Source organism: Crocodylus siamensis, chromosome 3 (assembly GCF_052110815.1).
Source record: "Crocodylus siamensis isolate JL-2025a chromosome 3, ASM5211081v1, whole genome shotgun sequence".
Lineage (NCBI taxonomy): Eukaryota > Metazoa > Chordata > Crocodylia > Crocodylidae > Crocodylus > Crocodylus siamensis.
In genome coordinates, this window is record NC_143397.1 from 256907901 (window position 1) to 256929682 (window position 21782).

Below are 21782 nucleotides of genomic sequence, written 5' to 3' on the forward strand. Positions count from 1 at the left end.
TGTATGTGGTTTATTGGCAATGCTCCAGGCCAGGAGGAAACCACTGTCTCTTGCACTAACTGGCTCAGGTTCTCAACTGGTGCAAATCAGGGCAACTTGTGGTAGGACCATGTTTTACCATAGCTGAGGGTCTGGTGGTGACTTCTGTTGCTTTTATTTGGCATTGTCCTGGCGATGGATGCTAGGTAGACAGAGCCTCTTTTGTGCTACTGCATGTCTCCTACTCCAATGATGCCCTGAAATACATCCTAAAAATCAGCTGAAAAGTTTCATAGTTTCATAGTTCCTAGGGTCGGAAGGGACCTGAGTAGATCATCTAGTCCGACCCCCCGCCATGGCAGGAAAGAGTACTGGGGTCAAACGACCCCAGCAAGATGTTCATCTAGCCTCCTCTTAAAGCCCCCCAGGGTAGGAGCCAGCACCTCTTCTCTTGGGAGTTGGTTCCAGCTCCTAGCCGCCCTGACCGTGAAGTTGTGCCTCCTGATATCTAGCCTAAGTGTGCCGGTGTAGATGAGCTGTACCTGGTTTTATACCAGTGCAAAAAGGCAAGGGACTCATCATGTGGCTCCCTAAGCCAGGGTAGCTTTGCCCAAGCTGATGGAGAATTATCCCTGAAAAGAATAAGGGGTGGGGTGCATGCCTCCATCGTAGTATGTTAAAAAGCAAGTGAGGAACTACCCACTTCCCAACAGCAAGGTGTGAACTGCTGTGGGATTGCTGTCTGTCCCTTCCCTATGCCAGTATGATTTGCATTGTTATATAAAATCAGTGCAAATTATCCCAGGACATGTGAACGTCTGCCCATGCCTTTAGTTGGATGATTTAATATGCACATTGGTGTCTGGTTTTTCAGACCTGAGAGGACTTGCAATAGTTTTCAGTGTCATTTGGAATTGAAAAAACAATTGGACTAGATGAATTCACCTTCCAGCCCTGTTTTCCTATGATCCTATGAACAGATGCAGCAAAATGAGTGAGTTGCCAGCTAGCAGCTGCTGAAAGATCTTAGAAACTAGGGCCGTGCTTGGCATTTCCACTGCTTTGGGGCTCTGTCTTTGCCGTCACCTCTGCATAGCCTACAAGCAGGGCCTGGTCCCCGTTTTCTTCATGCCCTCATGGCCAAATGACACCCTTTGATGCCAGCACAAGGCACTTACCAGCTTCCAGGGATAGTTGTGCATTTTGTCCAAGAGCAAAAACCTCATGTTTTAAACCAGTGATTTTCAACCAGGGTGAAACATGAGGTGCCCTAACAACCTTTGAAGAAGACTACTAGGAGATGGCCAGGTTTTGAAACGGGGTGCTGCTTAATTCACAAAAGTTGTGGAGGGGGCCTACAGAGGGACCTCCTCCAGAGGTCATGTAGTCCAACCCCTGTGCAAACCAGCCCATACATATCCATCATCTAAACTCTACATAAGACTACCCTCAACCCTGAAATCAGGAACCCAATTGCATGCCCTTCCTGGGGCAGACGAGGAGGTTTCTGCCATCTTTGGGGCTTGGCTCAAGGTAGCTGTATGATAGCAGCTGAGTGAGATGCTCCCCTTCATCCTTGGCATCGAAGGGTTTCTGCTGTGATGCTGAGAGCGAAGAGCCGGGTACAGCAACCTTTCTGGAGACCGGGCCGACTGCGGGCTTGGGTGGCATCAGTGCATGGGGGAAGGTAGCAGGGAGGGTGCATCACAGCCCGATGCCAATGCCAGAGCTTAGCAGCGCTGCAAACCTAGGAGAGCTCAAAGATGCAGACAGCCTGTGCTTGTTCCCAGGGAAGAAAACCTGCCCCCGAGCCAGCTGAAATGGTGCCATCCAGTCTGGGGAAGGCAGTGCCAAACCAGAGCTGACATTTCTGAATTTGCAGCTCCCAGACTTCTCCGTTCACGTTCCAGAGACAATCAGGGCTTGATTCTGCCGCCAGTACACGCCGGCAGATCTAGAGGGACCTTTTTGATTTCAGCGGGCCGCCTCTGCCTTTACATTAATGCAGCGGAGATCAGGATGTGGCCCTCACGCTATAGCATTTAAAATCAATATATATGGAGACATGCATATGTTTGCGCTGACATTCAAAGGGCCGCGGCTCATCCTCACTTTCTACCGCCGCCCCCAACCTTCATTAAAAATAGCCTTTCTGCTGGAACCACCAACAATGATGAGACATTGTGCGTGTGCACCGAGAGCCCGGCTGTTTTTTGCAGGCAAGGCTGAGAGTCGTTGCAACATGGAGCAGCATCTTGTCCTGTGCATCACTAGCTGCTATAGCTTAATTGCCTCTTGCCTTCAGCAGCGTGTTTCGTGACGGGGACTCACTGATGATGCAAAGAACCAGCAGTTTCAGGGGCTCAGATTGAAACCCAGGCCAGATTTTTGCCTGGTCTATCATCACGGGGTCCTTGACTTCAAGGGAATGACACGTCTTCTGTCTGTGCATGAAGACGGGCTGGAGAATCCCTTTTTCTTAGCTGTATCCCGTGACTCCTTGTTGCCACCTCTCCTTCTCCAGCATCTGCCCCATTGAGATGTATCAGTGGCCCTTGTTTTAAGTGGTTCATAATCAACACCCTGACCGCTGTTAGATTATGGTTTGGATAGGGGCAATGCTTCCTCAGGCAGAGGGTTGGACTGGTTGTGACTTTTGGAGGTCCCTTCCAGCCCTATGTTTCTATGAAATCCAGTGCTCCGGCCCTTTGAGCATATCTGATGCCCTATTCTGGACTCTCCTCTATTTGCTTGGTGTCTTTTTGGCAGCGAGGTGCAGAAACGGGCCTGCAGGAAGTGGCTCTCCAGCTGTGAGCACACAGGCACGGATGATGTGCTCTCTCTGCATTGGCAGCCTCCTCTTCTTCAGACAGGCTGTAAACCTCCATCTCATTCACGTCACTGTGGTGGGCCAGTAGGGGGCGCTCCTGCGTTGAGCCGCCCACCCCCCTGCGCCTGACCACCTTCCAGACTCCGAATGCCTCCCTAGGAGCGCCTTATGCTCGGCCGACCCCTCTCGCGGAGCACGCTCGCTAGTCTGGGGGTAACGTGCCGCCACCACCCCGAGAAGGGACTGTCTCGGCCCTGTGTCCTCGGGGAAACACAGGCCTAATGTCCTACGGGTACTCGACCCAGTACAGGCACTCGGGGCACTTCCCCAAGTCAGGGGGCAAAAAGTAAAGTCTCCCTTAGTCCGCAGACCTAAGGGGTCTCTCTGGCGTAATTTAGACCCACCCCTTAATAAGTCTCCCACACCGGTCAAAAAGGAGAACTTTATTGATTACAGGGGGTAGGGGAAACTAGGGTACAGGGTTGAGCAATATCTTAGAAATCCTAGAGAGCAAACAGTGTGGCTGAGGTAGCCTTTTGATCACGCATCTGTGTTACTGCCAGCTAGATAGCTAATCCGATTGAGTAGCTTACTCACAAGCATCTTCCAGAGTTCTCCCGTTTCCCCTCTGGAGTCTGGGGGTGAGAGAGAGAGCTGGGTCCCGATGGCAAGGCTCCTCTGTCTCCCCTGCTGCTTCACCTCATGGCCGAAGAGAGAAGAGCAAGCCTCCTCCCCCTCCCAACCTGTATAGCCCCTGGGACCTCATTCACCTGGTCCAGTGGAGGTCAGCCCCAGTTGGCTGTCAGCCAACCAATTCGAAATACATCACCTGTTACCAGGCAGATTCCAGCTCCCCAGGTAGAAACCCCCCACCCAGATAATTGATGCAAGTCAGGTAGGCCGAGGGAGCAGGTTTCCCCCCTCCCCCAGGGATGCAGCCAGTTCAAGTCACCTAAAGAGACCGGCCACAGTCTCACAGGGCAGAGTCTCACTAGTCACAGTGTCACAGGGCAGAGATTTTGGGGAGAAACAAGGTGGCTTTCTGCCACAGTCACGGTCCAGCCTTGAGGTCTCTTTCAGCATCTCTGCTTCCTAGGTCCCTCCTTCAGCTGTGGTTTTTTAGGTGCAATCCCCCTCTGTTATTTCTCCAGCGGTCTGGGCACTGTCCATGCAGTTCATTCACAGGCGGCTTACACCTAGAGCATGGCTATCCGTGAGACCCAAAATAATACAGGGACAGAGTTGGATCCTCACCTAGCTCCTCTCCGCGTGCTATGTTGTGGAGCGGAGGTTGAATCCCTGCCGACTCTGGGCCCCATGTCTTATGTAGTACCCCCCACATAACATGGAGCCAATATGACTTGACTTGGCTGCATGCTGGCTACATCCAGCCATGGGGGGGCTAGTTCACCCTAACTCCAGTCTATCTGTTTCTCTGGGTCCTTCTACCTGGAGCTCAACAAGGCCCAGGGCAAATGGTGGCAGTGGGTGCATCTACATGTGCACTTTAAAGCACATTATCTTATTTTAATGCTCATTAAAGCATCACAAAAAAGTGCACTTTCACTAATGCACCTTAAACTAAGATAATGTGCCTTTTTCTAGGATGTCAACACAGAGGTACTAAATTTAATGTGCATTAGCAGAAGCACATTAATGAATGTGTAGATGCACCTATTGCATATGAACCTAAGGTCCAGTTTGCTCCTCGGCTACTCCACTCTGGCACTAGTGTCCCCTGCTGAGTTCAGGGGAGTGGCTGGGTTGGGGTGCACTCTTTTGGGTATGAGTGGCCGGTTGTCTGTGCTGCTTGACTTTCATTGGGATGAGAGGTGGCAGCCCTGACTGGTCACGTCAGTGGGGGAGCTGCAGTAATCATGTTGCTCCTCTGAGTCTGAGAGCAGCTGTTAGGAGGCGTTTCCTGCAGAGACAGCACGAGAGCCCCGTGGTGTAAAAGGCTGTGGAGCAGCCCAGAAAATAGCCCCAGTGAGACTAGGCAGATGCATCCTCAAACCGGTTGCTGCAGTTGCCGGAGGGGCTTGGAGAGACACGAGGAACATTTTGCACAAACCACCCATCCAGGTAATGTCTCCTGCCTCCGCACTTGTAGGCCAGGGTCAGGGGTCCACCGGGATTCGGCACCCTGAGTGCCACATCAGCATTGGGAGCTGGATTTCTGAGAGGGGTCCGTGCCCTATTGCCCGCACGGTGCTCAGTGGGTCTGCATCTGGGGGAAGGATAGTGCTGAGGCCTCTTACACAGGAGGGAGTTTTGCTGCAGCATCCAAGCATGTCATAGTTTCATAGTTTGTAGGGGTCTGACCCCCCACCATGGCAGGAAAGAGTAGTGGGGTCAAACGACCCCAGCAAGATGTTCATCTAGCTTCCTCTAAAAGCCCCCCAGGGTAGAAGCCAGCACCACTTCTCTTGGAAGTTGGTTCCAGACCCTAGCTGCCCTGACCATGAAGTCGCGCCTCCTGATGTCTAGTCTGAATCTCCCCTCTGCCAGCTTGTGACCGTTATTCCTGGTGACTCCTGGCGGTGCTCGGGGGAACAGGGACTCCCCCAATGCCTGCTGATCCCCCCGACTAGTTTGTAACAGGCCACTAGACCCCCCTCAGCCTTCTCTTGTGGAGGCTGAACAGGTTCAGGTCCTGTCGCCTTTCCTCATAGGGCCTGCCCTGCTGCCCCTGACCATGCAAGTGGCCTCCTTTGGCCCCTCACCATGTTGTCCACATCCCTCCTGAAGTGCAGCACCCAGAACTGGATGCAGTACTCCAGCTGCGGCCTGACCAGCGCCGCGTAGAGGGGGAGGATCACCTCCCTGGACCTGCTCGAGATGCATCTGTGGATGCACGACAAGGTGGGGTTGGCCTTCCTGACCGTGTCCCCACACTGCCGGCCCGTGTTCATCTTGGCATCAATGATGACTCCAAGATCTTTTTCTGCCTCTGCCCTGACAAGAAGGGAGTTCCCCAACCTGTAGGTATGATGCCGGTTCTTCCTCCCCAGGTGCATCACTTTGCACTTGTCTGTGTTGAACCCCATCCTATTCACATCCGCCCACCCTTGTAGCCTGTCTAGGTCTGATTGTAGCCTGTTGCTTCCTTCTAGCATGCCCACATCCCCCCACATCTTAGTGTCATCAGCAAATTTGAGCAGGTGCTTTTTACCCCCTCGTCCAAGTCACTGATGAAAATGTTGCACAGTGTGGGCCCAAGGACCGAGCCCTGGGGGACCCCACTGCCCACATCCCTCCAGGCCAAACGTGACCCGTCCACCACCGCTCTCTGAGTGCTCCCTCCAGCCAGCTGGCGACACATCTGACTGTGGGGGTGTTGACACCACAGCCCCCAGTTTCTTAATGAGAACGGGGTGAGAGACAGTGTCGAAGGCCTGCTGGAAGTCCAGGAAGACGATGTCCACTGCTACCCCTGCATCTAAGGATTTGGTGACCTGGTCGTAGAAGGCCACCAGGTTGGTCTGACAGGACCTGTCACTGATGAACCCGTGTTGATTGCCCCTGAGCATAATCTCCCCTGTTGGGCCCTCATGGACATGTGCCAGGATAATTGTCTCAAAAAGCTTGCCCAGGATCAAGGTAAAACTATCTGGCCTATAGTTCCCTGGGTCCTTCCTCCCCTTTTTGAAGATGGGAACCACATTGGCCCTCTTCCAGTCCTCTGGCAGCACACCAGAGCACCACGAGTGCTTGTACAGCCGTGCCAGGGGTCCCGCAATGACCGCAGCTAATTTCCTTGGCGTTCGGGGGTGGAGATCGTCCGGACCCGCTGATTTAAATACATCCAGTCCCTCCAGACATTCCCTGACTAGATCCTCACTAACCCTTGGCCTGGGTGCGCCTCCCCTGGGGGGGTGCTGATTCAGTCCCTGCTCAGGAAAATGGAGGCAAAGAAGTCATTAAATATGTTAGCTTTGTCAGCTGGTGTGACAACCAAATTTCCTAGCGTGTCTTGCAGGGACCCCACGTTACCCGGTACCTTCTTTTTGCCCCCTGTGTATTTAAAAAAGGACTTCTTGTTGTCCTTGATCTGGGTTGCTCGTCCCAGTCCCATCTCCGCCTTGGCCTTCCTGACCCCCCCTGCATCCCCGAGTCACTGAGACAGCAGCCGTGTCTCAGCTCTGGAAAATCCTTGCCAATGATATGGGAAACAAGGGAGATAGATGGAATTGCCTTTGTTTTTTTCTGTCTGCTCAACCCCGTGCCCCAAAATACAAGGTGCTTTAAGCTCTGATTCAATTAATGTGTTTGGTAATGCGCATTAAATCTAGTACTTCCATTGTGAAGTACTAGAAAAGTGTGCACTAGCCTATTTTAATGCACATTAGCTAAAGAACACAGGTTTTTTGTGATGCTTTAATGCGCATTAAATAGACTAATGTGCATTAAAGCGCATGTGTAGACGCAACCTGAGTTTTTAACTTCATGATCCCTGTGACGGCTTCTGAGGTCCCCATTAACCCCCCATATCCCTCCCTCATGCTCAGCTCCCAGTCTGCGTGACCTCCGTGGGCCTGCCCTGTTCACTGACACCTGCAAATGACTATAGGATCCTCCTGGTTTTGACCCATTTCAGCCTGGAGGCTTAATGAGGGCTGAACTGGGGGCATAACAAGGGAGGGTCAGGAGGGTGGGGTCAAGGGTAGGTAGAGGCCAAAATCCCAGGGTAGGATATCAATGGATTTTGCAGCATTTCAGTCTGAGATGGAGGCTGGGCCCATGCCGCCCACAGCTCAGGATCGGGACTAAGTGGTACCTCAAGTGTTGCATCCCGCATGTCTTGGAGGTAGCGGGCAGCCGCAGCTGGACGCTGCTCATTGCCATCGGTCTTTGTGTTGCCGGCTGCGCCATGCCAGGGCTCTGCCGTTGCGTGGCTGTGGGGGAAGAAGATGAGGGGGAGACTTTCCAACTGCCCTTTAATTAGGCAGCGCAGATTGGGCTCCCCCGCAAACCAAGCTGCTTCTCACGAAGGCGGGCTCCTGGCAGGGGCTTGCTAAATCCTTCCTCTCTCCCTCCTCTGCTTTCCCTCGCTTGGCGGTAGCTGCTGGCTCACAGCAGCCAGGGCCTGGAAGCTTTGTTAACTTTTAGGAGCTTTCCCAGGCTTCCCGGCATGGCTTTGTTACCTGGCGAAAGGACAAGCGATTGTTTTGTGCAAAGAGCCTGGTCCCCAGAGCTTCTGTTTGGAAACAAAGCAGTTTCTGGGGCCAAATCCTGCTCGCTCTCTTGTGAACCTGAAATGCTGCAGAATGGTTTCGGAGACACCGAGAGCAGAGTTTTGAGCCTGGGGCATCTCTCCTCCAGCACTTCCCCGCTCCCTGGTCCAGGCTTTGGCATGCATCAGTCTCCTTTCCTGGCTGGCCAGCATGCCCAGGCGTTGCCTGCACGGCAGGTTGAGCTGAGCGGAGGCGGGTGGGGAAACCGGAGGATCTAGTGTGGACACAGGCAGGCAGGAGGGAAGCATTCAGGGTACTTGAATTGGCTGTCGAAGCAGAGGGACCGGGGGCTTTCCTGAGTGCATCTGTGCACACGGCAAGCCTTCATGGCCTGACACCTAGGGCCCGTGAAACAGGCCCTTGCATCGGGACTTTTGTCCTTTAGCTCAAGCTGCGGTGGCTCCAGCTCTTCCCTAGAGAGGCCCCAGGGCTGAGTGCCCCAGGATCTGCCAGCTCTGCCCATTGCATGGCAGGGGCCCTCTCCCCGCAATCCCTCCCTGCCCTGATGGGGGGGAGGGAGGGAGCGCCGCAGATTCAGAGGGACTAGGTACATCACCCCACAGCCGTGCTTGTCTCTAGATAGTGCTTTTCATCCCAGATCTCAGAGCTCCTCACAAAGGAAGAGGAGGCTTGTCAGTGCATTGCAAAGGTAAGCAGACCCCTTAGGGACGGTGGAGAAACGGGCTCGCCACACGGCCTATAAGGTCAGCAAACCGCCACGGAAATGCCCCTTTTGTTTTTTGGGGCAGGCCGGTGCCCTGCAGTCAAGTGCTCCTCCTGGCAGAGCCCCTGCGTGGATTGCTCCCCGGGACAAAGGTCACGGACCAGCTCCGGACGTCACCTCTTGCGGGGTCGGGGGGCAAAGCCCCGGGGCCGGGCTCCTGGGCCCGATGCTCTCGTGAACTGGCGGTCGCTGATTGTTGTCGTGTGACGAATGTAACCTTGTAGTGAAAGATCTTCCAGCGTGAGCCTGGTTTATTTACATGACCCATTGCCTCGCCATAGCCAATGGACGCTATAATTCCAGAAGCCAATCGCTGAGGTCCACAGATAACAGAAAGCGAGAGGACGCCGACGAGCTGCAGCAGTACGGGTACCCGGCACCGCAAATAGGTAAGCTCCCGAGCAAGGCGGCTGCCTCCCGCTCCGGGGACCTGAGCACTAGGCAGCGGTCAGGGTAGCGTGGCTGGCTCGCTCCTCTCTTCCCGAGGCCCAGCTGTTTCTGAGGTTGACCAGGCCGCCAGACCCAGATATGGGGGCTACGTTGTCACTCAGTCTCATCCCGCCCCGCTCTCTCTGCGGGGCTTGTCCTGGCGCCCATCGGCATGGTGTCAGGGCACGATGGAGATGGGCTGAGAGAGAGAGAGAGGAGGGTCAGCTTTGCCATGGAAGTGAATGGGGGTGGCTGTAGGGAGCCCAAGGGGTCCAGACTGATGCTATACACTAACCCCAATCCGCTTGCCTTCACCCTGCCCGCTTGCAAGTCACTGGCTGTACATCTGATGCACATCAGCAGCTCCTGTCATCCAGGGTCCATTAAGCCAAAGCTGACCTTACTGGGAGATACGGGGGCCATGCTCTTCCCTGCAATAGCCGCTCTCCTTGGGTGCATCAGTGCCTGAAGGCCTGCAGTTGCACGTGGGATCTCACGTCTGAGTGTGGTCAGTCACACTGGGGACCCCACTTTCTGGGAGCAGCCTGGCCTAGGGCCTTTTGTTTTGGGTCTGGGTTTGCTGCTGTGATGAGTGGCAACCTGGCTGGATGGACCAAGGGGCTTTGCATGCAGTTCTGCCGCTCCTGCGAGGTTCCCAGCTCCTCCTCGCCCTCCCTGACTCTGCCCTGCTGCCGTTTGCTGGAGGAGCTCGAGCTGGCGCGTAACTGAGCAGCGCTGACACCAGCTGTGGGTTAAAAGCATTGCCCGCAGGCTGCTGGAGCGGGCTCTGCTTTTGAACAGTCTCAGAGAGGCGGCATCGCAGTGAGCCAGTGTGGTGACCTAGATTTCGGGGAGTGGGGAATTAGGGCCCGATCCTCAGAGGATGCAAACTAGCCTCCACCCAGGGAAGTTGGCAGCGTGGCACCGGGTTACACCTGCTATCGACGTGGTCTCGTGTTGCTGGCGTGAGATGGTGCCACGCAATGCAGTGGCTTTGCCCCCAAGACGGGGTATGATCATAACGGCGAATCAGCAGCTTTGCCTCTTCCTTTCCTATTTGCAGGATGTGTGGCACAGAAATGGCCCTCCGGGGGCAGAGCCCAGCAGAGCTAAATGCCAGGGTAGCTCAGAAGGGAGGCAAAGGGGGCAGATGTCCGGCAGGGCTTTGCAATGCACGGGTCTCTCTCTCTGAGTCGGGTTGCAAAAGCCACAGGAGGACCAGTGCCTCGGGTGATGCATAGCAGCGGTGCACTGCTGAGCGCCCCATGGGGCCGTGCCGATGTGCCCCCCAGCCCCAGGGTGGGTGAATGCGGCTGCTAGTGCATCCTTGGGTACCATCCTGAAGAGCAGTGTCAGGCAGCAGGAGAGAGGCTGCCTTGAGGCTATTACAGCAACGGAGGAGGCAGACTCTGGCCTTTAACAAAAAGAAAGTTAATCAATAGCAATTACTTAAGTAGGTGAAACCGTTCTCCTTTAAAGGAGAGGGCGGGATGCGCGGTGGAAAGGTACGGCCTGCCAACAACCAGACCGGAGCGGCACCAGTCCAGGTCGTTGTGACTCCCCTTAGAGGATGCTGAGACGGGCCTGATGCTCTTCGGTGCCTGCACCAACTCAGGGGCATTTGTTTTCCAGGCCTTGAGGCTTCAGTGATCCCCCCAAAAGGCAAACCCAACAACAAAAGCTCCACAGGCGAACGATACCTTGCAATTAAAATAAGTGGGGCCTGGCAAAATGCAAAATTGCCTTCTCTGTCCCTGTGGGGAAAGGGCCCAGGCTGAGAGCAGAGCAGGAGAGGAGACAGGGCTGCAGAGGACGTTTGTTCCTCTGTTAGCGGGCCTGCCTCTCCTCTCCTCTCGGCGTGGAGATCCAAGCACGTGCCCAAGGCTGCGATGAGTTTGCAGGGCGCGTTATTAAATTCTCTGTTCCCTGCACACCACGGGGGCAGCAAAGGGGATGCATCAGTCGTGCCATGCCCCCCACCCTTTCTCTCCCTTTTAGCCTAAGCCCTGCAAGAGGCAGATAAGAGAGACAGGCTGCTGGTATCGAGAGCAGGAATGAAGCAGAGGCAAGAAAGCTCCGTCCCTACCTGAAAAGAGGAGCAGTTCGGGGTGGATGATGAGATGTGGGTACACCCCAGCCTTTCCCAGCCCTCCCTCTGCCTTTTATACTGTCCCTCCGGATGTGTCTTAGCTGCTAAACGTCAGGTGGTAATTGCTCGGTGGGTGTTGAAAAAATTAACCCATTTGCCCGCAGTTGTTTCCTGAGCAGGGCATCGTGGGTGTGATTCTCAGTGCATCCCGGGGACGAGGGTCTACAGGGAAGCCTGTAGCTGCAGGCAAAGAGCTGCGTCTCCCGGGACCTGCCATCTGTCTGGTTGGAGCGGGGAGGGCGGCCGAGGTGCTGGCAGTAGAGAAAGCTGTGCTAGGAAAGCAACTTGCCCCTAGCAAGTTGAGCGCAGCAGCACTGCAGCTGCCTGGCAGGGCTGTTTGATGCCCTCCGTTGTCGAGAACGGCCTAGTGATCCTGTATGGAGGAGTAGACGTGGGAGGGAGAGGATTTTCAGCTATTGCAAGGCATCCTGGGAGCATGCCGATGGGTTGATGACTGCAGGGGAGCCTGGCAGCTCCCAGACTTTGTCTAACAGTCTCAGGTCCAATGGGTGGAAAAGCAAAGCAGTATTCACCAACTTTGGCTTAATGGACCCTCTCACGTGCACCCTTCACTTCCTCCACACTCGCCCTGAACTGGGGGAGAGGGTTGGGAGGCACAACAGCACGCACAAAGCCCTCCTCTTGTCTCGTCCCTGCATTGAGGAGCGTCCATCTGGTGATGGGAATGGCCCGAGATGGTTGTTTCTACAGCAGTGATGGGCCTGAGGTTGCAGAGGTTCATTCTGACTTTTCTCTCCTGCTTAATGCTGCTGTATCCATGGAAAGTCACTGAGAGGGATTCAGCACTGGGCCACCCCACCTTGCAAGGCGTGCGTTATATCCGTGTCTGCAGGCTGATCTTGCTCCCCAGCGATTGTCATTTATTTCTTACAAGGGTGAAGAAGGTCTTGCAATCCAAAGCTTGTCTAACCCCACCCCAGCTATGCAGTTGGTGCAATAAAAGTTCTCGCCCTAAGAAATCCTGGTCTCTTGCATAGTTCCTGCACCATCGTGGCTACAACATGACTCTAAGACTACCGTACGTCTTACAACGGGGCGTTACTGCACCTCTGCAGCTTGAATGGCTTAGACCTCTCTAACGCAGATACAGCAGACACCATCACCTGCGCTGAATCACACAGGTCTAGGATCCCCCATATACAAATGCAAATCCTCATGGGTTGTGGCCACCACCTGAAAGCCTGGCACTCCTGGGTGCTCCCCATTTGTGCACACCCACTGGTTTTCACGAGCCAGCTGGGCACTTGCAGATTTTAGATCCGAAAGGGAGACAGCACAGGGAGCTTCTGCAGAGCATCTCGCAGGGGACCGGTGGGTTTTGGGGTGGTCTCCGCACCCTGCACAGTGAACCTGCAGAGATGAGGGGCTGGCTGGTTGCTTCTCATCTCTTTTCTTGGGGTCCCGGAGTTAAGTGAACTCACGATCTTCCTCTCGGCTCCACCTCTGAGGGATGTGTCTGCTTTATGACCGATGCTGTGTATCATATTTTGGGTGCACCGGGGTAATTTTGTAGATTCTGAAGGGAAAAAAAACCCAACAATGAGAACAATAAAGTTTCATGCGATGCCATGGATCAACGTTTCCCATAGGAAACCCTTTTCGTCTCAGCTCATACCACCTGCTCACATGGAGCACCCACGTGGCTGAACGCCCGTAAGACGGAGAAGGAGAGAATATGCCAGGCCATCTCTTCCTCTCCCCTCCATCCTCATCTCATATTCAATGGGATGCTGCTGCTTGTCTTCCCCCACTGGGAAGGTATTCAGTGGGGATAAAGGGTACCAGAGGATTGACTTTGCAGAGTGACTTTGCTGGAGGTTTGGGTTGGGGGGAGAAGTCATTAGGGCTGACCGGAGGGGCCGTCCCTGTCCTGGTCCACTCAAGCAGGTACCATCTCCATGTTCAGCTCCATCCTGCTGCACCAGTGAGATGAGGGAGAGACAGGGTGGGTGCCCATCTTATCTTTGCACCTCTCCGCAGTCCCCCCCTTTCTCCCCCGAGCTCCCTAGCGGGTACCAGGCCCAGGCTCCACAGTCTCACCTTCTGCTCTGAACCTGACAGGTGACCCTGCAGCTGAGGAGTGGTCCCCTTGGAGCGTGTGTTCGACCACCTGTGGGGAGGGCTGGCAAACCAGGACCCGGTTCTGCGTGTCGTCTTCCTACAGCACCCAGTGCAGCGGCCCTCTCCGGGAGCAGAGACAGTGCAACAACTCTGCCATCTGCCCAGGTGTGCTGCGAGCCCCCCACGGCCAGGCTGAGGGGCGGAGGTGGGGACTCGAGGGCTTGGCTTCCTACATCCCCCCCGATGCTCCCCAGGTCAGGGTCTGGGACCCTGAGTTTGGAGACCAGTGGGAGGCTTGTCTCTGCTATCACAGCCCCGACGTGGAGGCGGGTGATGTGTTTCCCCATGGCACGGGATGGGTCAACAGGGAGGAGAATCCCTCCCCGCTGCTTAGTGGGCCAGGCCCAGGGGCTCGTTGAAGTGGGTGAGAAGGAGGCACTGCATCGTTAGGCCTTGATGGGATGCAGCAAACCAGACCAGACGCAGCACCGTCCTGCATGGAGACACAAATGCCGGATGTATTATTGGCCTTTAGGGGCAGAGGCTTTTTTTTAATCCCTCCAAAAGCATTATTTAGAAGTGCCAACCAAAGCCAGGATCCCTCATGAAATAGGACAGGGGTTTGCTCTGGCCTGGAAAATCCTGAGGGCTGCCCTAGAAATGAAGCTACTCTTGGAAGACTTGGACCCCGGGGGGATGCTTTCAAGCCGTGGGCGTCTGGGAGAGTCAAGCAGCAGGCGACGGCCACCCTCACAATGGATGCCCAATTTTCCCGGGGTGCTGGCACGTTGCGGAAACCTCTCCCAGGAGTGTCGCGGGCCTCTTTTGTGCCTCTGAAAGGAGCTGGTCCTCTCTTCCACGTCCCTTGTCCTGCTCCTGAAAGCCTGGTGCAAACCAAACACCTTACCCAGGAGCTGGGCATCCCCTGGAAGGACCATCATCTTGGGGAACAAAGTGTGGGGTTTTTTTTTTTAACCTTTCCTGTTACTAAGTCAGTCTTCAAGGACCAACTTTACCATGACCAGACTGCCAGTTTCCACTTTCCCCTTCTCCCCAGCATTTCCTTATTCTTTTATCCCACTGGCTTCTGCTGGAAGCCACCAGAACGCTAGGCTTGAACACGATCCTCGGGGAACGGGGTTTGCTTTTTTGCTAAAAAGCAGTGCCTTCTTTCCTTGGGTCAGGTAACTCCCTGCTTGGCTGTTCAGAGATGAGCCAGGCTTGGGATTGCCCGTGGAGCAAAACCTTTCCTACCGATTGACAAAGATACGATGATGACCTACAGTCCCTGAATACCAGGGCTGGAGTAGACCGTAGCGTCCCACGAAAATGGAGCAGTCTCAGAGAGCCTAATTATGTACTACCCCAAAGGGTAGTAGGAGGAACAGCCAAATTCCTGAGCTCTATTGCAGAAGGACGTCCCGCACCGTCTCGCATCTCATTTCAGCGGTTCGTAGTGGTAGCTAATCACGACGATGCTGGAGCGAACTGTAAGCCCATCTCGCAGCTCCGAGTAATGCTGCTGCTGAACAACAGTAGCTTAGAAGTGCAAGTCCTGATATTTTTTTAAGTGGGGTGTTGCCCTCTGGATGCTCAGGGCTACGAGAGAAACCTTGGGGCCAAGCAGGATTAGCAGAGATATTGCAGCGGGTGCCTTTGATGTCAAATGGCCCGAATTTCATGAGGGCTTTTGCAATGCAAAGTGTATTTTGCAGCACCAAAATATGATGCATGAAGAGTGGCTGGAGACAGGAGAGCAAGAGAGAGCTGCCTGGTGCTGGTTCATGCAATGATCTGTTTGTTCCTGCTCTGAGCATCCTGGGCGGGTTGATGTTGGTCCTTTCAATGTGTGATCTCCCCCTCGGAGGGGAGAGATCGTGCTCTGTGCTGTGATGCTCTAGTGACCTTGGCGCTGCTGGAAGGGACAGTCACTTCCCCTGTTTCCATTCCAGTGCACGGGACCTGGGATGAGTGGTCTCCATGGAGCCTGTGCTCTTCAACGTGCGGGCGGGGATACAGGGACCGGACTCGCACCTGCAAGCAGCCGCAGTTTGGTGGCAATCCCTGCGAGGGCCCGGAGAAGCAAACCAAGTTCTGCAACATTGCACTTTGTCCAGGTAAGGCAGTCAACATACAAAGCGTCCTCACCACCGCTCTCAGCCCGGCCCCTGGGGAGCAGCTCTGCAGGTCCTCCAAGCCATCAATTAATTCCAGGGACCATAGCTGACCATCTCAATAGATGTGGCAGGCAGGTTAAATCACTCCAGAAGAGGTTAGGGAGCGAAGCATGTTGGAGGAGTAGCGTAGGGGATGCTTCTGCTCTGCCCTGTGGCTAAAAGACCTTGGTCTCCAGGGATGTCTGCCCTGCTTAGCACCAAACAGAAGCAGGGGGCCAGATTTTCTCTTCTGATTGCCACAGACTGCCCATGAGATCTGTTGCGAGGTGTGGGAAACAGCAGTTTTGCTGTAAAGTATCCACGTGCATGGTTTTCTCCTTCCAAAATGCTACTTCTCAAAGGCACCTTCCTGAATTTGCCTTGAGAGTAACATGGGAATGCCCCCTGATCCAAGGAGCAAGCTTCAGATGAGGTATTTCCAGTTTCCCCCCGTATCAGAGCCAGTAGCATTTGTCCTGTTTTCCAGGGCGTGTGATCCAAACTGGCTTACCGTGGCATAGAGGTTTGGAAGTCAGGATGAGCCTTTTGCTGAATAAGATCAGGATGATGGGTCCGTCATTGAGTTCCCCACAGTAGAGATGATGGATATTTTTAAAATTTGGATGAGAATCATCTTCAAAAATGGGGGGAGGGGGGAATGGTGATGAAGGTTTTTTTAAAAATATCAGTAAAGTTTCTTTCCTTGCTTTTTTTTTTGTGTGTAGTTGCAAAAACAGGTAAACATCCCTTGGTTTCTAACAGTCATCCAAAAGACTTTACTTTGAACTTCCAAGCCAGGCAATTGGCTCGGTCATAAAAAGCATCCCCAAAAAACAAGGGAAATGGAGGAGGTCACATGTGACAAGGCTGGGGTAATAAAGCATATCCTGAGTTAATATCGATACCTAATTAATTGCAATAAAATAGATAAATGCACACCCCGTAGCAAAGAGCATAGTGATGCAAAATCAAGGCAGCCCAATGGGAAATGTTCCACTCTAACACATGCCACAAAGGTAATCAGCGGCTCGACTCTGCTAAACGAGCGGCATCAGAGGGTTCGCTGAAACGCAACAATGGAAGCCATTCAAGGCTTTATACTCTTGACAGTCTTATCAGTTATTACTGCCCTGCTCCAAGGATTTATTACTGCAAATGATTGCAATGCTCAGCTAGGGGGACAATGAGCCTTTTTTTCCGTGTCATGGACCGAGCCCTGAGCTGCTCTGGAGGGAGGGAAAGGGGACAGATAAATTGTCTAAATTGAATATGGAAGCAGAACTATAATGAGGAGCCTGGGCTGTTTGCTCCTTAGAAGCTGAGGTTGGTTTGGGTCCACACTGCAAGCAACTGGGCATCCGCAGTGAAAAGAGAGCGGGTTTTGACCACCTTATCGGGCTTGTCCCCTTTGTGATGGGACCCATGAGTGGGGTCGCAACCTAAATTCATGGGCAGTTCTAATTTAGGCTTTCTAAACACGTTTAAAACTTTCTTAAGACAATGTTATAATAATCGTTATCACATGGCATGGTAGAGTTGGGAGACAGTACAGGAACCTGCTCATCATAGCTACATATGCACATAATTGGGGTATATCGACTCAAGCTAAGACGAGTAGCTACGCATTCAGCCTAGGGTGAAGGGCTAGAAAATTTTAACACAATGCAAAGAAGAGGGTCAGGATCCCCTGCAAGGTAACCACATTGGTACAAGGTTTGGTAGATTGGAAGGATTTCCATCCACTAGCTTCAGCAGGGGGCACGTGAACAGCATGCAGTATGCTGCCATGAACAATTAAACCGACATATGAATAATCCCCACTTGAGTCAACTAGCACAGTTCTCCCTATTGCATGGACAAGGCAGTTCCCTATGGATACTCTCTCATTTTATCCCCTGACACCAAACTATGCATTTCTGGGTTTATATAATGGTACAGAAATGCATAGTTTGGTGTTGGGTATGTAGGTAGGGCATGGGTAGAGGTGTGGACAGACCCCAAAGAGAAGGCCCCAGAGGAGTTGTCTCATTGCAGACCAGATGAACTCAGGCAACTCTCATGGACCTGATGGATGCAGCTTTGGGTTTCTGTGCAGGTTTTTTTTTCCCTGAGATGCTCAAACTGAAAAGCAAGTAGCGTCCTTGGGGATGGCTTGGAGCCATCGGATGACAAAAGGGTCCAGCTCTTAAAAAAATCAATTGGTGCCTGGGACTGATAAGTTCAATGCAAGGAGTTTTCATCCTGAACTGGACTGAAATCTCCAAGCAGGGGGCCTTAGCTGGGCCCTGCTCACCCTGAACTCGCTCTGACAGCAGCCCCCACTGCTAAGGAGGGAGGATGTTTTTGGTGGAGTTGGTTTGGTGAAATCTCTGTTGATCAGAGGCTAATTAGGATGGGACCTCCATCTGGGGGAGCATGTTAAAATAGATCATGCTAATAAAATGTATTGTTTTGCTTTGATTTACTTTTTTGCATATTATCCAGACATTTCTAGTTGGAGACATGCAAATCCTGTCAGTGTTAGTTCAGCAGTCCCACCCTGAACATTAACAACACACATGCACACATACACATTCGTGGGTCTTTATTAACTTCCACCCATCCTATTGGGTATTTCTTAACACAAAGGGTAAATGCCACTGATCAGTCTTGAGGTTTCTGGGAAAAAAAAGAGTCTCTCCCTGAAGACTGATAGAGGTTTCAGGCATCACAGCTCTTCCTTCCTCCTCTTTTCCTTTGTATACACACACACATGCACTCCTTTGCATTCCCCTTTTCTTTTGCATACACACACACACGTGCACTCCTTTGCACTCTTCTTTTCCTTTGCATACACACACACACGCTGGTCCAAAGTTTTTTTGACAGAACATTTTTCTATTGGAAAATGCTGATGCCTGTAAAATCCAAATGCTGTGTGGGAACAAATTAATTCCTTCAAAACTGTCAATACAAATTGCCAGCATCATTTGTTTCTCTAAGGTCCAAATGTTCCATTTAGGCTTTTACATTATAAATTGTGTTACAATTGATCGGGTTGAAATTTGAGTCACCTAACGTGCACTTGGGTGCCAGCGTGCCCAAATGCAATCCGATACATATCGGTTCCCTGAAAAACACGTTTCCCTTCTTCGTTCCCAATTTGCACAACTCCGTGTTAAGACTAAGATGAAGGTGCATTACAGGAGTAGAAACATCAACACCTTTTCCAGGAGTGTGCTGAGATGTCCAAGTATCACCTAGGCAATGAAGGGATGGAGTAGGAGGTTTTGTTTTCCCAATCATTTGCTATGCCATGGAATCATGGTCAGGAGGTTCTCTGCCACGTCGCTGTTGCCCCTCTGTCTGTCCATGCTTTATGCCTGTGTCTGCCTCTGCCCCCTGCATTATACGTGGCCCCACGGGCCTGGGGTTGTGCCGTCTGGGTCTCATGGGGTTGGCTTTGTTCCCGGTGAGCGCGGTTTTCACATTCTCTGTCTCTTTATCCCCCTTTGGGTCACTCAGTGGATGGCAACTGGAACGAATGGTCGGGCTGGAGCTCCTGTTCCACCACCTGCTCCAACGGCACCCAGCAGCGGACCAGGGAGTGCAACGGGCCCTCGTACGGGGGAGCAGAGTGCCAGGGGCACTGGGTTGAGACCAGAGAGTGCTTCCTCCGGCAGTGCCCAGGTTGGTGAATGCATTATCCTGGAGAGAGGATCCCCCCTTTGGACTTCCACAAAGACGATGCCCTTTATTTCCCCTATTAAAGCAATAGCAGAACAGCATCATGGGATCATAGCAGTGGTCCACACAGTCTGAAATCCTAAAATGACCAGATCCTGCAGAAGAACCTGCCTGGTGGCCACGTCTTGCATGTCCCTAGGAGAAGTGGCTGCCTAGCTGTGGGTCTGTCTTTGGCACACCCCGTGCAAAATAATGGTTTATCCATTTTGAAAAGCACCTCAGTGATTTGGGTGATTCAATCCCTTTTCCCCCAGAGTGGTTTGGGAGCCCAATTGTCAGGGAAATGCAATAGGACTTAAACGCTGAAGTCACGTGGGTGCTTTGGAAAAGGCTGGCCTCTGACTCTATTGAATTGTTTCTACCATCAAATTTTTTTTTTTTTTATTGTGACTCTTCTACCCTCTTTTCTTAGGTTCCCTAAGTTTTTATTGGAGTGATGATTGTAGCAACCACCATGGTAATATGTGTTCAAGCCTTTGCCTTGATGCGACTTGCAGGCTGCTTGAGGGGTGATGAATGCATCACTGCCCAGAAATCATAGGGATTTTAGTGATCCATTCATGTTGAGGCCTACTAAAATCCTTGGCTTTTAAGCTGTTGTCGCTGGCACTTCATGTTTGGAAATAACCCTTTTGGGTGGGCAGGTCCCAGAAAGGCCATTCAGGGAGGAAGAGAGACCAGAAGGGAGAAGATCCATACCAACAGATCGCATTTTTCTGTCTGGCGCCAGCTCCGTGGCATCATCTCTTTTTAGCACAGTTGCAATTCACCCCTCTGTGCCAGAAGCCAGAGCGAGCGGGCTTTGTGCAAGAAACAAGTAGGGCTTGTTGGATGAAAGAGCATCCAAGCTACAACCTGGGAACTGGCTATGGGGCAGTAACACCTTGACCCCCTTGTCAGCACATACATAGGATGCCTGGCTCCTGTCTGCACCAGCCGCTGTGCCCACTGCAGAGTGCTTTCCACAGATCTGCCCTCCATGCATGGCAAATCTACCCAGCTTCCAGTTCCCTTCAGGTTTAACAGACATCTTGAACATGCCTGAGTGCTTTTAGGCAGTGGTGGGCATGAGTGTGTCCCTGGTAGGTCATAATCAAAGAGGGGAGCATCTGGGCATCAACTTGCTTCTTCCAAAACAACATGCATACTCAACTGGTTAGTAACTACTGCTATTCTGCCCAATTTTACAGAGAAAGAAGCTGCCATTTTTGCAGCCTCTTGCATTTTTTCTCTTGAAGGAGCTCATACACCTTCTTCTCCCCCCCCAGACTACTTTATCTAGTGGCAAATATAAGCCTACATGGACCTTGCCTACATGGACACTGCTACTTGGGCCTCGTCCTGTCTTAGTCATAGAAACAGAGAAAATTTGGGCTGGAAGAGACCTCAGGAGGTTGCATCTAGTCCAACCCCCTGCTCCAAGCAGGTCTAGCCCCAACTACATCATCCCAGCCAAGGCTTTGCCTACACCAGTCTTCAAAACCTCCAAGGATGGAGACTCCACCACCTCTCCGGGTAACCTCTTCCAGTGCTTCACCACCCTCCTAGTGAGAAAGATATTTTCCTAATATCCAACCTCAACGTCCCTTGCTACAACTTGAGTCCATAGCTCCTTGTTATGTTATCTTCCACCACTGACAACACACCTTTAGGCCTAGGTCTTCAAAGGCAGTTAAGCACCTAACTCCTATTTTGGCTTGTGATTGCCACATCAATCAATGAGAGATGCACAGGGAGGCATCTAAATAGCTTTGTGGTCCTGGATCTTGGCCTCCCTTACCAGAATGATTTAAGTCATGTCTGGATTTCACCCCAAAGTATGCCAGCCACCAAGGTCATATCAGCATAGAAAGATGTGATCAGAATATGTCTTTGTTCTCTTCCATGGGTAGGAAAAGGAGAAATTTGGACCCTTACCTCACAGGGCCCCAGTGCAGACAGGGTTTGCTAGAGCTGCACTGTCTAAAATGGGGATTAACCTGACTAGGAATTAGTCCCACTGTGCCTGGGTCTGTCACTGCTCTTGGCAAGTCACTTCCCCGCTACTGTGCAGGATGAATGAACGTGTGTCCGATGCTTTGATGAATGCCGACTTCGATATGGTGAAGTGTTTGCACTCAGTTTGCGGAAGCAGTTGGTAAAGTTTTTGTGGGGCCAAATAACCTTCCAGCCTGTTAACCCAATCCCATTTCCAAAGCACGTGAAACCACCCTACCCATGGGGAAAAGGCAGCTCCTCTGTTGCCAAAGCATCTACAGCATTTTTGCACCGGAGGCCAAGGGCATAAAAACTGATGCTTTGTTCCAGCATGGAGAGGTGCCAAATTTCCATATCCCGCCCCACCACTTCATTGTACACAGCTGTGGTGTGTGTTGACAGAAACCAACAGCTTTCACTCCAGATCAGATGTCTATGAAAATGCCCCCAAATAATCCCTGCAGCATGTTAATGTTTGCTTAATCAGGGGGTGAAA

The 21782-nt window shown here is 52.4% G+C and overlaps 1 protein-coding gene across 8 annotated transcripts in view; it reads left to right on the top strand.

Annotated features, from left to right (window-relative positions):
- ADGRB1 (adhesion G protein-coupled receptor B1) overlaps positions 1 to 21782 on the top strand; it is a 320747-nt gene that overhangs the window by 140842 nt on the left and 158123 nt on the right. For 5 of the 8 annotated variants that reach the window (XM_090040747.1, XM_090040750.1, XM_090040751.1 and 2 more), the window contains 4 exons: positions 9049 to 9156; positions 13428 to 13592; positions 15380 to 15543; positions 19078 to 19252. In XM_090040747.1, coding sequence (XP_089896873.1) covers positions 9049 to 9156; positions 13428 to 13592; positions 15380 to 15543; positions 19078 to 19252 — 612 coding nt within the window. Of the gene's footprint in view, positions 1 to 9048; positions 9157 to 13427; positions 13593 to 15379; positions 15545 to 19077; positions 19253 to 21782 lie in introns of all 8 variants that reach the window. The other 3 variants (XM_090040749.1, XM_090040754.1, XM_090040755.1) reach the window with 3 other exon arrangements.